At 43.4% G+C, this 15728-nt stretch overlaps 2 protein-coding genes across 2 annotated transcripts in view; both read right to left on the bottom strand.

The window, feature by feature from the left end:
* LOC131890844 (G patch domain-containing protein 11-like) overlaps positions 1 to 1398 on the bottom strand; it is a 4343-nt gene extending 2945 nt beyond the window's left edge. The window contains exons 1-2 of the mRNA XM_059240286.1: positions 1106 to 1398; positions 831 to 1023 (exon numbers count right to left, since the gene is read on the bottom strand). Coding sequence (XP_059096269.1) covers positions 831 to 1023; positions 1106 to 1276 — 364 coding nt within the window. The 5' untranslated portion in view covers positions 1277 to 1398. The remainder of the gene's footprint in view (positions 1 to 830; positions 1024 to 1105) is intronic.
* Positions 1399 to 4751: 3353 nt separating this feature from the next.
* Positions 4752 to 15728, bottom strand: part of LOC131890835 (lachesin-like) — a 42056-nt gene continuing 31079 nt past the window's right edge. Inside the window, exons 6-12 of the mRNA XM_059240274.1 lie at positions 13583 to 13733; positions 11812 to 11909; positions 10920 to 11094; positions 10417 to 10541; positions 8363 to 8684; positions 5712 to 5744; positions 4752 to 5281 (exon numbers count right to left, since the gene is read on the bottom strand). Of these exons, the coding sequence (XP_059096257.1) occupies positions 5115 to 5281; positions 5712 to 5744; positions 8363 to 8684; positions 10417 to 10541; positions 10920 to 11094; positions 11812 to 11909; positions 13583 to 13733 (1071 nt within the window). The 3' untranslated portion in view covers positions 4752 to 5114. The remainder of the gene's footprint in view (positions 5282 to 5711; positions 5745 to 8362; positions 8685 to 10416; positions 10542 to 10919; positions 11095 to 11811; positions 11910 to 13582; positions 13734 to 15728) is intronic.

Below are 15728 nucleotides of genomic sequence, written 5' to 3'. Positions count from 1 at the left end.
AATTCGCATACAGCTTCGTAGACACATGCTGAATATTACCCCTGCATTCATTTTTATTGAAAGCATCGTTTACCTCCTATTGCCCTCATGTTAGGCGTGTCATCTTATCTTCAGACTCTAATCTACTTTCGCTCAAAAGAGTTCCTTTTAAGAATATTGATATGCTGCCAGTTTTTCTTCCGATTGGATCTCAAAATCTTAAATTTTTCATCTAGAGGCCTCAACAAACAGCTGCAGAAAAGGTCTAAAATCAATCCATTTAGGTTTTAGTTAAAAAACAATTTCAATCTCAACATGGTTGGGACAATAGGAAATTAACCAAGGAGACATCCTGGTGGTATGCAGAGGCAGTTTTTGATAACAGAACACCAAACACTAATCTTTTTTGGTAACACATTCATTGGACGTTTTCAAAGGTACAAAATTCACTTTGAATATGCAAAACGATAAGATTTTCAATGTTTCTTTCCTTTGTTGCCTTCGGGCATATGGTCGCAAAATGGAAAGAAGATTTATTGATCGCCTTCTTTGGTAGGTCAATTTTAGGACAATGAGTCCACAAACTACTGAACTAACTGAAGAGGACAAAAATAATTGTCGTCAATAAAAATTAAAGCACATTATCAACTGCATTCTTTACCTTTTTGAATTGCGCATAAATACATCGCCCAAGACTAATTTGTTCCTTTTGGTCTCCTGATATTCATACAATATTAAGATTCGCCTGCTGCTCTGCCCAACGTTGTCGATTTTATCTGACCCGTTGGCTAAAAGAGGTTAACAAATTGCTTATTGGTGCAACATGTGCGGGGAAAAGTGGGCGGCCTGACCTGATTTATATCCCATTTTAGCGAGCATGGCAAATCCTTTGTTGGAGGTATCTAATGATTTTTGTAATCCCTCTTCCCGTTTTTCGGACTCCAAGTTCATTCGCTGGCGTTTGTCCCATTTGGCCGCTTGGCGTCGCTGCTCCCCTTCTGATCTCTGCTTGGCCAACTCATGTTCTCGTTGTTTTGGGAGGGTCTGAAACGAGGCCCAATATAGGTCATTACTCATTATCATCCTTTCTTCGAGGATGGTAGTTTCATTGGCTGTTTTCACTTACTCTTTTGAGTCCGGGACGAATGTCTTTTTGGACACATTGGGAAAGAAAAGCCTCGGACATGTAGTCCTCATCCTCTTCATCCTGGTCTGACTTAGTTCTGCATTCCTCGCCCTCTGTAGAAGTATGGGCGGGCCCGGGAGGACTAGGCGAGAATCCCAACCCAAAATTCATGACCAATGATGATTTTGGGTGGTTTGTTGTGACTGAACTTTGTTTTCAAAGGTTGTGATAGGCTAGAGCTGGACTTTGCGTTCGATTTCTTGGGCTTGCCTGCCTACGAGTCCTAAAAAAGCTCGAGTGTTTTTGCCTTTGTCTTGAGTCCAACGAGTCTCTTTGATGTAGAATTGGCTCTCGAGCCGTTCGCAAAAGAAGGCTAATTCTCGAGCACACATTTTAGTGTGCTGAAAAGAGGACCTTTTCTTTGACTTTTCACTTTTTGCCGATATCTGTAATTTTTCATCTCTTTGTTGATATGATGTTTTCGAGTACAGCTTTAGATGAAGATGACAGTTACGAGTAAAGCTACGATTTTTGATAAACTTTTCTTAAGTTTTAAGCGCGATCTTGATCGGTCTTTGCAATCGATACCTGACCAACCTTACATTCTGGCGAACTCGAACTCATAATTGGAACAATTTTTTTTATCAAGCAAGAATTGCTGGGAAATAATTCCCAAGCAACGATTTGAAACCCGTACAAAAAAGCTTGAATACCTCGCCTTTTTTGTTGAACTGTTTAAGAATAATACACCTTTTCAGCTATCAAAATCAATATCTTTTTTATACTTGGCCAAAATGCCAAGAGGAAGACTTGTGAGCCCTAAGTAATCAAATTCCTGTAATGAAGCACAAACGCGTTTGCTAGGTTATGTGACAAAATCATTCAAATTTTTCCATACTTCGAGCCGGATTTCTTCCAAGGCTTGCTTGAGTAACCTCGGGCGCTTTATCCTTTTACGGCTTGGACCCCAAAATATGACCTCAGCCATGGAGGTCGTCTATGCCCCAACCATAGATAACTTCATATATAGATCGATGAAGGGCGCTGCGATTGCATGTTTTCTTCTCAGCTGTCGCTGGTGGAAAAAAAGTTTCATTCGTAGTCAAGCTACTTAGGACAACTATGGTGCAAATTTGAATCGTTGACGGCCCGTCCAAATTTAGAGTAGAAACCTCTAATAAGGCTCCTTATCAAGCAATTACTCTCGTCTAGCACGCTTCATAAAACGAGTTTTAGTAAGTTATCCGACCACATTTTTAAGAGCGAAATTTTGAAGAGGTTAAAAAAAAAACTCTTTATTGCGAAAAGCAAGTCTCATTGGATATGCATTTTTTAACATGGTTTCACGTTACATGATGATGATAAAGGTATTTTTTTTAATCTGTACGTCATTTGTTGGAGATTGGGGGCCCGTTCTCAGATCAAGGGTCGCCGTTCAAGGCGAATATCCACTAGATACGTTGGGTTTGGGTGGGGTGTGGGGGGGGGGAGGGGGGGGGAGACCTGGGATCGAACCCATAAACCCGAGTTCAACTCGGTCACGCGTTAGTCAACTGCGCTATAACCATCTCCCTAAATAAAGTGGGGCTCAAGTTAAAGTTTTCATCCATGTGGTGGAAACACTATTAACTGAAACGCCAGGAAACAAGCTGGGCCTGGGTTCAGGCTGACCTCGAGAGGTGTCGGAATTACCTTGTTTACGTATAGGCGCAATCATGTCGCCCACATTCAAGCACATTGTTGGGAGATTGAAACGAAATTCCGAATGCCTCATCATTGCGTTGCAATTTCGGATACATTTTGTTACACCATGAACTACTGTATAAGCTTGTAATGCACTTGGCTGGCGTGAGTTCCAGCCCGGGTGTGATACCCACTCCGGCGGCACCCCGGAACCGCACAATGCCGCCCCATCTCGCTGAATAAGGCTCAGTTAATTGTCCTCGATGATGTCAATTCGACGAGGAAAACCACGCGTCTAAATAAGAGAGGTGAGCTAGTTGGTATTTTGTTGTGGAAGCTGTCCCCCACTCTGGCACGCCAGCACTCACACGCAACCTCTCGTTGCTTGTTCTCTTATACAGTAGTTCATGGTTACACTTTCGAGATTTTCGAGATGCGTTGCTAAACAAGGGCAATCAATAGAGTACATGATTTTCTCTACTAATGTCCAAATCTTTTTTTGACATGTTACGTGTATTATGCCCTAAAAAGCATTTTTTTTTTATTCTTCTACCACTCTTTCTACCTGTATATTTGTAAGATTCAAAAGAAATTAAGATTAAAGAGGAATAACAAACGTTTCATGATAATAATTCAACTTGCCTGAAGCGAGATTCAACGAAATATCTTTGTCCCATTTCTACAAGCGTCAGCTGACCTGAAAACGTGCTCATGCGGTACAGCTCCTATTGAACTTAAGCATTCTAGTTATGGTTTTCTATGGCCCCAGCACAGTTTCCGTGAGAAATAAGGGTTTCCATTAAGAATCAAGAGAAAAAGGGCACTTATGAAGAACGTAGGTGCAACCGTTTAAAATTGAATTGCTGCTTTGCTTAACGCGACTGTTTGCTCTTCCATAAATTGCTTACATATCGTTTAAAAACAGAAAAAAGGCAAGAAATATCTGCCCTCCCTGCATTTTTTGCCCATTTTTTTTTGCGGACTTCCTTACCGCTACCGGGATTGGAATCCCAGCAGTTGCATCATTAGGTGCAATTTTTATTTAATTTTGGACAACCCTGGCCATTAAGATAGGGAATAAAAAAAATGATCCGAAATTTAAAATGTCCCTCAAGTCTTGCCAACTTAAATTTGGGTTGCATGAAATGACTCGTCAATACTCATGTACTAAGTAAAAATATTAAAATTTTAGTTTTACTTGACCTGCATCAAATGCAATAATTCGTCAAGTGCCAGGTCTTATTAAGATCGTTTGTTCAAACTAGCCTAATCCCAATCATGAAACCAATTCAACGGCTAGAGCTGCAGACTGTACACTGACGACTTTTTACCTCAATATTCCGATTTCCCATCCTCCGATTTTATCGGCTTCAACAAGTGTTTGCGATTCCTTCACATACGTTTGATCTAGCATCCTTGAAAATTCTGGTTAAAAGAAATGGCAAAGAATTAAGTTACCCCCAGACTGGTCTTGAAGAATTTTCGAAATCCACGTTAGATAAGGCAAGAACCACTGGAATATGGACGGGGAGTCTTGGGCTGGGTCGAGAATTGGCATTTTGCAATGAAGTCAACGCATTGAGTTCTTCTTCATATGAGACTGGTCTCAGGGCTTTACATCCTCCATCGAACGATTGGATCAAAAGCTGTGCCCTCTCAATCTCACCACATAACTATTCACAGAATTGTGCTAATTCATTACCAGAAGAGGGCTAAATCATTCATTTTTCCCCTTTTTTGAACTGTGCTTTGAGAGGGTATAATTTTTGACCCAGTCGTTCGATTGAGCTGATCTTTAAAATATGTGATTGCATTGATCAGAGACCAACCTCACCTGAAGGAGAATGCAATGCATTCAAAATTCTAGCCTCTAGCATCTCTGTCCATGTTCCAGTGATTCATGGTTCGGACGAGACCCGCGTTAGATGAGATGTGTTCAGTTCAAGTCTTGATAGACCCGATCCAATAGCCAAATCCCGAAAATTCAAGCAGAACATCGGTCACATCCAATGCCAAGCATTCGAAAGAAAGAACTCATATCCTTGTGTTCACTGAGATATTTTTTTCTATTTCGTATTCAAACACAATTTCCAATATATTTCAGAATAGGTGTGTCATTTCTTGATTGATCTCCATTGCTACATTTTGGCCGATGCGGTTTTGAGGATGAGTGAGACGAAGCCGATTTCAGGGAGGCCTCAGCCAAGGATTTACAGAGATGCCACGATCAGCCCGCCATGATTCAAAATACCCAAGTCTTTGGCTTCAGTCCATCCTTTTCCAGCGAGGGGATCGGACAACCTGCAATCCCCAACGAACCCCATCCTCATGGGTAGCCGCCCCCCGCGGGGGTCAGATGGCTTTTGGGCCTGAAACCCAATGATCCGTGCACGAAATCAAGGTAATGAAGGGAAAATGACCAGACATAACACGCTAGAACCATTGAAACCATCGAGGAGTGCGAGCTCAGGCCGCCATTGGACCACAGGTTCCCTGTAAAGAGAGAAGGAAAAGAGAAACTAACAAAGGTTGAATCGCGTTAGATTGTTGAAATAACTTTGTGAGGCGGCCCAAGAACAAAGGAAAGGCTCCTTGATTGTATAGTATATAACAGATCTCAAACGCATCGGAAATTACATTGTTAGGGAAAAGTTTGCCCAATCTGTTTCATTTTGGCAGGAGAACTGTCAAAACCAACCAGGGATGAAAAATGATTAAAAGCCATTTTTGACCACCTGGTAGAAAATGGTGGCAGAAGGGGGCAGAAATCCCTTCAAAGTCGAATTTTGCCTTCGCTGAAACCAACGGAAGCGCGCCTTGACGTTCTGAATGTGAAACATTTTTCGTGTCTTGTAAGTTCTCTATTGAGATCATGATGGCATGGATGGTTTTTGACATATTTGTGCGTGTGATGTCTGCTTACCCGAACTACTGGAGATCTTTTGAGGCGAGGGATCTGGAACAAGAACATCAAGTCAGTAGTCAAATTGCCTTGATTCATGGGTTTCGTTCGAGCTTAAGTCTGACAAATTGGCTGGCATCAACATGCGGAAAGTACATTTTTCCTTGACACTCTGCGAGGGGAGATCAACGTAAAAGCTTAGGTGGATATTTATTGGTTGTTATTTCGCTACAGTTGTACTCAAAAGGCATGTCAAATCACTATGAATGTGAGTATCCCAAATATCTTGTGCGATCCGATTGCAGTCAACAATTTCAAAGTTTAAGTGTTAAAGTCTTGAAAATTTAAAAACGACAGCTTATTTTCTGCTCGTCTTTTACTTTGTGGCCATGAGATTTTTGTAAATTGTTTAGTCTTCTTTTGTTTTGTAAATTGCAATTTTTATCATTTTATTGTGACACTATGATTGTCATTTATTTCTATAACTCTATCTATGTTAGCAAATTTTCATCACTTATTTTATAAGAGGCTGAAGAGTTCTATATCAATGAAAGTTTGCTTTTCTGGACGTTGAAGAATAAATCATGCAAACCTTCTTAGAAAGGGCTCTCTGAAAAACGATTACGAGAAACATGCAAATATGTGAGCATCACAAATGTGTCAATACTAAACATTACAGTAGCTCACTAAACGTCCCCAGAAGCCGAATTCCGAGGTCGGTTCCCAAAAGTCTGATTTTGTTAAGACTCCCATCGTATTTGGATTTACTAAGCTCATTCAAATCCCACAATTTATCCCTATTTTTGGAAACAAAATCATCCCAGCAAACATTATTCTGCAAGACAGGAGGAAAGAGAAGACCAATGCATGCAACAAGGTTAAATTTGGAACAGCTATTTCGTCTCTGAATCCTTGAAACCTGAAATTGGTCCTGGTTTGGGTGACCTTTTTTCCAGCCCTTATTGTTATTGCTATCATTGCCAAGTTGACAAAAGAAACAGAGCGAAATACGTTTTCCCATCTTTTCCCACTTGTGAGTGCGTGGGTAAACGCGGTTTTCTTTAGCTTCATGTGGTGTGTGTGTGTGTGTGTGGGTTGGTCCACAATCTCAAACTCTAAACAAATCCCCCATTTCGAGACTTTTTTGAGGTCGTTGATGGAACCTCATTTTGTGGAATGTTCAACAATGTCACAAACCCGACAGAACTGGTGGGTGCTAAACGTGCCAAACGAGGGGAAAACCAACTGGATGTGGGAACAACACTTTAATCCCCTAAATGGAACCTGGTATCAAAATCTGAGCCATTTTTTGCTGTCATGAATAAGGATCGATTGATGGAGATCCGACCTTTTTGTCACTTCATCTCTTTCCACTTGACTTTTTGTGTCCCTTTCCCGACTTTTCGTGGGAGCACGGGAGTTGTGCCACGTACGTTGGTCCCTCTTGTTTCTTTCTGTTCCACTTTCAGCACTGGGACAAAGAAAGGACTTTGGCTCTTCTTTCTTTCTGTCTGTCTGTCTCTGCTTCTTGCCGCTGAACTACCACTTCACATTAATTTTCCTAATGACCCTATTTTACAGAGTGCGCTCACATCCCTGGCGAAGCCACTGACAAACTCAACATTGCTCCACTAATCACCTCACTTCTTTTGGAGTTCCATGGTCCAAATTTTGGGCCGTTCAACCCTTCAGCTCCAATGTTCAATGTTTTATTCAATCGTTGTCGACAATGGGAGTCCTTGACTTCGGGAAATGCTACCAAGATTACCACAGTGGAATTGGGATAAGGATTGCTCCTCTGTGGGTGATATCAATGTTCCAGAACAATGAAGGAACTCAAAGACTTGGTGGTGCTCCAATGGCTTCAGAGCTCAACGCCCGCGGTGGGAAAAAACCCGCAATGGTTTGTCATACTTTTGTCAAGGCAGTGTAAAATAATTATCCAGCGTCTATTTGCATTTTGCACGCAGAATCCAGTCGCAAGGCCACCCGCCTAGGCTGTGACTTTCACTTCGACTGGCCTTTGCCAAGACGATGCGAAGAAAAACATGATTGGGTTGTAGGACATGATTCGTAAAACAAGCAAGGACGTCATCTTGTTGGGGAAGACATGCTGCACTTGCTACATTGTCAAGTCTGCTGGATATTGATAATTAAGGCTGCAGGGAGACACGTCCACCTTTTTAAGGGAATTTTTGAAGGAACTTTTGTTGTTTATAACGCCGTTTTAATACGTTTTCAGGGCTTCGTGTTGGCGGGAGGAATTGTTTTTAAAGTTGTATAAGTAATGAAGTCATGAAAAATATAAAATTGCTTTCCTTGTGGACAAGGAAGGTGCTTTTGTGTCAAACACTAAATCAACAAAATATGTATGAAACGAAATGTTTGACTTAACTCTATAATCAAATTAGAAACAAGATTTAAATAATTGTTCGAATTAAGACATGCGTTGCCCCATTCATATTTAGAAACTTGTTAAAACAATTGAAGTGATGAAATGGAGTGACAAATGATTGTCAGAAGTAGTCACAAGTTCAATGTACAAGTGTATTTTTAAATACAAGTTAAGCATGAAATTCATTTGAACTCACCATTCTACGTCACTTTGAAAACGCTTGGTTCCGGAACTAAAAACATCGATGGCAAAGTAAGCTGTTTCCTTTTAATCTTACCTCTTTTACTCGTCCAGAAGACGAAGCTGACCTCTTCATCCGACCATCCAAACTTGTTGCGAGCCCTCAGCCTCACCTCATGCTCGCAATCCGGTCTCAAAGGCTCGAATAAGTACGAGCCTTCATAAAGGCCATAATAAAGGTTCTCTGGTAAGTATTTCCGCCGACTCCTCTGGCTCGAGTACGACCAGGCCGACATCCCAGAGGATGACTCGGACGAACTTGGGGCGTGGTCCGGAGACTGAAAACCTGTTGAAGAACTGTAGGGATCGAGCATCTCCGGCGGAGGGGTCACATTGTCCGTGATGAAATGATATACCATCTGCAAAGAAGGCGGTTTGAAATCAATCTCCATGGTGTTCCTCGTCGTATTTGTGTTTCCCATAATTCTTTGAAGGAGACTCCTCCACTTGAACTCAAGAGGCTTTTAAGTGTTTGAGCAAGAAAATCCCAGCGTCAAAAAGCCCTCTTCCTCCTCCGTCCTCCCCTTTCTGCTCTGATGTCCTTCAAGCTTGATCCTCTTCGAGATTCTGCTACGCCCTCTACGCCTTCTCCTCGTGTTCCACCGCCTAAGACTGGATGGAATAATGGAGGTGAAGGCATCAAGCCCAAGATGGGAGAGGAAACCGGCTAAAAGCCTATCAAAATTTGAAAGATGCCCCAAGACGTTGGTTAGCTCGTCTGCTCATCCCCTGGTTGTTGCTGTTGTTGTTGGACGTCAGCCTTCGGTTGCGTGACAAGAGGGGACAAAGTTTTTGATAGCCTTGTGTCACATTCCACTAACTCTGGACACCCAAACGCATTCACTACCAGAGTGCATCTTCCCCGTCAAACACGTTGAATAACCTCCATGATGGTTCATGCCTTGATGGCAATAAAAATACTTGCTCGGCACATGCATGTTCGTGTGTGAGATAGAAGAGCTGAAGGAGTGCCATTTCTGTGGGGGAAAGAGGGTCTACTTGTGTTGGCATCAATTTTATCCGTCTGCCGTGTGCTTTGTCGAATCTGAGGATCCTTTGGGTGAGAGATCATCAAGATATTTCCTCTTTTCTTCGCATTGTCAGGGGAATAGATGGACAATACTGGTCGTCGAGAACTCTTTACCCTCTGCATTGACATGCTCTCATGCATTTAATTGAGACAGGGCTCCTGGTCCAGTTCCCCCTTCTCTCTTTCACCCAATAACCCACGTGCCCTCCTTCAAGAACCCCTCAATGGACTACTTGGCCAATATGGCATCAAGAAAGGAATTGGAGACAAAACATCCGATAGATGGCGCGGGATTTGTATCGAACTTTTTTTTCTTTGAGCGGTGAACAAAACTCAAACATATCTGGTTGGAATATGTGTTGGCTAGAATCTCATTGGGAGATTTTGGGTGGCCAAGTAGTCACAAGGATTTCAATAAGCTAGGCATGATCAAGAACAAGGCGAATATTCCAACCGAGGGACGAACAACTTCGATCAGATCTACAGCCCTCAATGCCGAGCTTTTGTCCTTTGAATCCACTGAGGAACGGGTTCAGGTGTTTGGAACCCACCAGGAGCAAAGTTGTCGTCATTTTGATCCCCATTAATGACAAGGATGCGGTGGTCGAGTTTTGGTGGGTAGGGGGTCTGTGGTAATGGAAGGTTGTTGGGCGGACACCGGAAATTGCAATATGATGCAAATGACGACGCACACGCCATTCGAATGCAAATCCAACTCTTGAGGATCAAGGGGCAGTTAAGTGGAGGATGAGCTCTTACGGGGCTTTTTGTTGTGCCACCAAATACATTACAACCTACATGGTACCCCGCATATTTGCCCGTCCCTTGAGAAGTACTAAAGAATTGGAAGGAAGGATGCGAACGTGGGTCCCCTTTTTCTCTTGGGTAGATTCCACATACTTGGCCAATGAACCCAACCTCGAAAGGTTGTTTGCTCGTTCACACGCCAAGAACATATGTAATCCCAATCAATACCTAATTTTCCCACCCATCGGAGTTTTTTTTTTTCTTCAATTATTCGGACTATGCATGCTTGCTTACGGATGAGGAGAGGAACTTACGCAAGGCTTGTATCTGACTTCCGTTTCCAGGATTGGTGCAAAGCTTTTGATGGACCACGTGAGATCGTAGCTGGACCGATGGCGACCCTTGGGCGGGCTGGTGATTGTGGCTTTATGCGGGATCCCTGGAAAATGAACAGATTTTTAGTCTCCTCATTATTCCGTCCCATTCCTCGGCCTCTTTTAAAAAAAAAGAAGACAGAGACATTCCTATTCTGATTAGAGTTGTAACTATACACAGAGGTTGTAGAAGGTAGGAAGTAGTTTGCTATGGCAGACGAAAAAAAAGCACCCATTGCACAAAAGAAAGCAAAGTCGAGAGTGTTGCCATCAAATCGACGTTGGCTCCTTCTTTCCCATAATCAAGGGAATTGCTGAATCCTCAAATCTTTTCTCTCTCTCACTCTCTCTTTTTCTCTCTTTCTCTCTATGTGTCCGTGGGTGCTCTTTTCTCGCATTGGTTGTCGTGGTTGGTCGGCAATTCATGGTTGCATGGGATTTACCTGAGAGATTAACCGTGGCTCTGGACTCCCCGATCTTATTGATGGCTAAGCACGTGTAATTGCCCAAATCTTTTGGTTCGATATTGCGGAGTACAAGCGTGTAATTATCTCCCCTCTCCTCCATTTGGTGCTCCGAATCCGGGCGTAATTCGTTTTCGCCAAAGTACCAAACAACCTGAAGAGCAAGAACACGGAAAGAAGTCGTGAAACGAACACAAGATACAACAAGATGCTTCACTAAGCACGTGCGGGATCTTCAAATTGGGCCCACTAATCCCCCAAAAGACGCGCATTAAAGCCTCATTATGAAGAAGGAAAGACAATCAAGAAGACTTTCTTATGAACGGGGTGGAAGCGGCTCAGATCAGAAGACCTTGTTTCCAAAGTTCGGTCGCATTTTCACCACTGTTGTGGAACTGCATAAAGCATGGTCAATAGAATATCCTGTATAATATACTCGTACGTAGAACTGCGCATGGGGCTGCAGAAAAGGCCAGATCAACATGGGAAAATGCCCAGGAAATATCTCAGCCCAAATGTGGTTCTAAACGCCCCCAAATCACCCAATAATTGACACCCACCCACATCCACATCCTCATGTTTTCCTCCCGTCTTCTGTGATATGAACTATAAAACAAAGCTTCCAAAGGGAGCAATCCACGCTGATCATGATGGACTAACTGAGAACCCATGACTACAGTAGTAGGATCGTTGGATCCAAAACCTACGTAGAATGCGAGATGGTGGGATCCCTCTTCTAATGGTCCCGAGTGCTCACCAGCCACTCAAGACCGTGTTTGACACCTCTTGCATTCATTCGTGATCAATAGGAGCTCCCCACCAACAACACCACGTGTTCCCACCGATCTCGACAATGGTAAGGAGTACTTACGTTGGGCTGAGGTTTCGCCTTGACATGACATGTTAATCGGCTTTTATCGCCCGAGGACGCCTTCACAATGGGACGAAGTGGATGAACAATGGGCACATCTGGAAAAGAGAATGAAGCAAATGCACACTACTGTCAATATTTTGTCAACAAACGGTAGATTCGCTAAGCGGATTGAAAGGGCCATTATTGTAAATTCCAGGCTCAAGAACTTGAGACAAAAAAAAAGACCGAGGAGATCGAGAGAGGAGGAGGAGGCCCTTGACTCGCATCGTGTTCATATCGACGAGACCTGGGACCTCCATGAAAAGAGGTCCCATACTTTATTGCATGAAGATAAGAACAGGTCGGACTCGGAATGGGTCATCTTTGAACACGAGATCCATATTTTCCCCCCTTTCCCCATGGACCGGTCTTAAGAGTTATGAAAGGTTTTCTTTGGAGGAGGGTTTTACTCAGCAAATTACGGAGTGGCGGCCATGCTCCTGATGAGTGACAAATGGATTCAAAGGAACCCAGAAGACAAAGAATTGCTCTCATCAAAGAGACGAGACAATCAGTCGGATATAAAAAAAGTCCTTTTCTCAGCCACTTCTCCCGCGTTTCTCTCGGGTGGAAAATGAGCTAACCAAACGAAACGGAACCGCTTCAGTCGAGTTGTGGATCAATTTGAAAGTGGTTCGCGTTCCCTTTGATCCATATATTTAGATGTTCCATGGTCTTTGGATCCAAATATGTGCCAGTCGAGATGGGTGATCAGTTTCGAGGAGTCGCAGAAAAATGTCCCGGGGATGAATAGAGGCACCTTTTTGTGAGAAATGTCCCATTTCTGCCCTTTGAAGGCTTGTGATTGATGCATTCCATTTTCCCTCCTCCCCACATCTCAGCAGGGTGGCCAAGTCCCCTCATTTCCGCCTCGATCAACGCACGGACTCCACTACAGTTCTAGAGACTGGAGACGAACGTGAAGCCTCGATCGGTGGTATACGGTGCTACTTTCTATCAAGCTTGTGTATTTAGAGGACGCTAGCAAGAGAAGCGCGATTTGATGAGAACAGGCGATTTGGGTTCACCTTTGCCAGTCTAACTTGGCATTAAGAATACCATGATCTGAAGAAACCCCATTGTAAATGGTTCGTTTTATCCACACGTGGTGAATAATTGATCAACTTTTCTCGTAAAAGGATGACCTTGACGAGGTAAAAATGCGGTAAAAAATCTTTACTTTATACTAGGTTCCTCGCGGTTCCGTCAAACCCTCATAATGGAAGTATGTACATCGAACTCTCACTTTGTGGTTCGGACTTCCCGTTCAAACGGCTCATGCGTGATCCCTTCACTAAGTCTTCTACCCATGACAAAGCAATCAGACCCGACAAAACAACTTTTGCTCGTACCATCAATGGATCTCCGGCTCTCCTCTCTGTGTTTTAGTTTCACATCGTGCCCTCAGTAATATCCTGGGCGGGTCTTTTTAACTTGGACCAAAGTTTTTGAAAGATAAGCCGGGATGGACCGACAGCAGGCTCTTTTACTGCTCGAATTTTTGGCAGCTTGCAAGTCCCGTCCTAGTAGACAGTGCATCGGCAATTCAATGCAGAACTGCCGTCCGTGGTTGGGTGGAGGGTGCTTGGCAATGAGATTTTAGGAGACTTTTACATCATTGGGCCCAACTCTTAATGGTCAACCCTCCAGGGAACCAATGATGCCTTCATCTAAAGGCCTGAATATTCGCTTCCCGTGTGATGTCTTGAATGATATTGTTCATACTCACGTTGAACTCGGAGCAAAATGTTGTCTGAAACCGCTGGTCCAACTCCATTGTAGGCAGTGCATAAGTATTCGCCTTCATCCCGTTGAAGGACATGGACCAACTCGAGTTTGAAGGCCTTGCGTCGGTCATGAGGGGCCCACATTTCCGAGGTCTGAAATGAGAGTGAAAACGTTATTTGATGGACAAAGATTGTCTTGAAGAGAAAAATGTTCATCTGTCCTGATTCTGCTCGTCGTATCTGCATACATCCAATGGTCCACGTTGTCAATGGCAATCACCCTCGCTTGTATAATATTCGTTGGATCATTTCCAGCATCTCTCGCCTGGTTCTGTTTCATCTTTCAGAGAGGAAACGGCTTTGACAAGCACTCGCTTAATACCAATTAACACCCCTTTAACATGTGTCAATGAAAGGGATAGAGGAACTCACTGACGATGACTGGCGACTCAATGGAGAAGGGAAACGGGTTCCAATATACGCTTTCTCTCCCTGGAACAGTGGTCCTTCACTGACAAAATTTCGCTTCAACTCGAGTTCTATGCCACTTCATTCGAACGTGGACAAAACTTGTTGTGAGACTCCAACAAATTGAATTCCACCCCATTGATCGAAGGGGAGAGTTGGCACAAATTTCGTCAGCGATAATTTGAGCAGTGTTTCTATGTGTACTTGGCAATGCCTTGTCTACCCAATGAGTGGAATCACTAGTGTGAGGCTCCTCGAAAATTGAATCTGTCATCAGCAGAGCTAGCCTATTCCGAGCATTTGACACCTTACGAATGTCGATCGAAAAGGTGGAGATGGGCGTTAAAGGGAAAAAAGGTTATGATTCTGGCCTTCCTTCATTCAGGTGGTGATAGACTGAAAGGAGCATGTTTTCCCTTGCGTTTCTCAATCCTCCCTCGCCCCCTCCCCCCTGGATTCATATGAGAGTGATTGATGCACCTAACACGGAGGGTGTTGATATGGACCTGATTGATATGGACCTGATTGATATGGTCATTACTGGAGCCTCAAAACGTCTCACTTTCACGGACAGCGTTTCTTTGGGGCGTTTCCAAGCCAAGCAGAGAGGAACCTACTCGTATCCGATCGAACATTTCAGAGATGTCGCTCACTCGTCGTTTACAAACAACTAATGGGGGAACGGAGAGCAATATTTGCCAAGGTGAATGGAGCCTTAAAGGCCATTTGGCACCTTCCAAATGCTCTTTCACTCCGAAACAAGTCATCGACTAGATTACCTCATTGATTTATGGGCGCCCCGAAATGCGATATTGACGTGGATGCCTGCATGGGTGGCAAGTTCTCCCAGGTTAAGCTGAACACATATTTCTTCAGGGATTTCACTTTCAAATTGAAAAAAAAAAGCCATACTATCGACGCTTTTACAATACAACATTGGCAAAAACATTCAAAATCATTCACCCAAGGTTTAGGAACAACTCTGATGATCGTTAAGTACTATGGTGGTCTTTCATCTTGAAAGAGATTTTTCTTTATTTAGCCTTACTTTAGCTTGACTCTGTCTCGATTTTGAATTCCTCTCTCGGCGGGGGGAGCTTAAATATATGTGGGACATTGACTTGATTTGCTTGTGCTGAATATCTCTGTCCAAATCTTTCTTTAGGGCTCCCTTTCAGTGTCCCTTTTGGAAAAGGGCCCCTTCCTTGAGGGCTTAGGCTGCTACAGAAATGATGGTGGGAAAGTGGAAATTCTAAATTCGCTGCCTTCCTCCGATACTCGAGTTAACATGGTAGACGACAACGACGACGACGACGACATTTCGGTGGTTTTCATATTTGGCTGGCAAGCTTGACCTTGGCTGACATCCCAGTTTCTAGACAAAGAACACAGTTTGTGTGTATCTCATCTTCTGAAAGAGTCCTTAAGGGGATGGACTCCAAAGGGATCACTTTATTCATAACTTTGGCTGCAATTTTTGCGGCCTCTTTGTGGTCCATAACCATGGACAAGTATTTCCACATCCCCCAAGGACAACCACGTGTCATCAGCACTCTAAACCAGACAGAAAAAAAGTCAAGTTCCCCGGATAGGCAGAGGATATGACTTTCATGGGCAATAATGTGGACCATCTTGTGTGTATCTCAACTCGAGTTAGTCAGCTGGGCCGGAGGGGGTTCA

The sequence above is a fragment of the Tigriopus californicus genome, chromosome 11, assembly GCF_007210705.1.
Source record: "Tigriopus californicus strain San Diego chromosome 11, Tcal_SD_v2.1, whole genome shotgun sequence".
Taxonomy (NCBI): Eukaryota; Metazoa; Arthropoda; class Copepoda; order Harpacticoida; family Harpacticidae; genus Tigriopus; species Tigriopus californicus.
The sequence above is the reverse complement of the archived record's forward strand: the minus strand, read 5'-3'. Positions and strand labels throughout refer to the sequence as shown.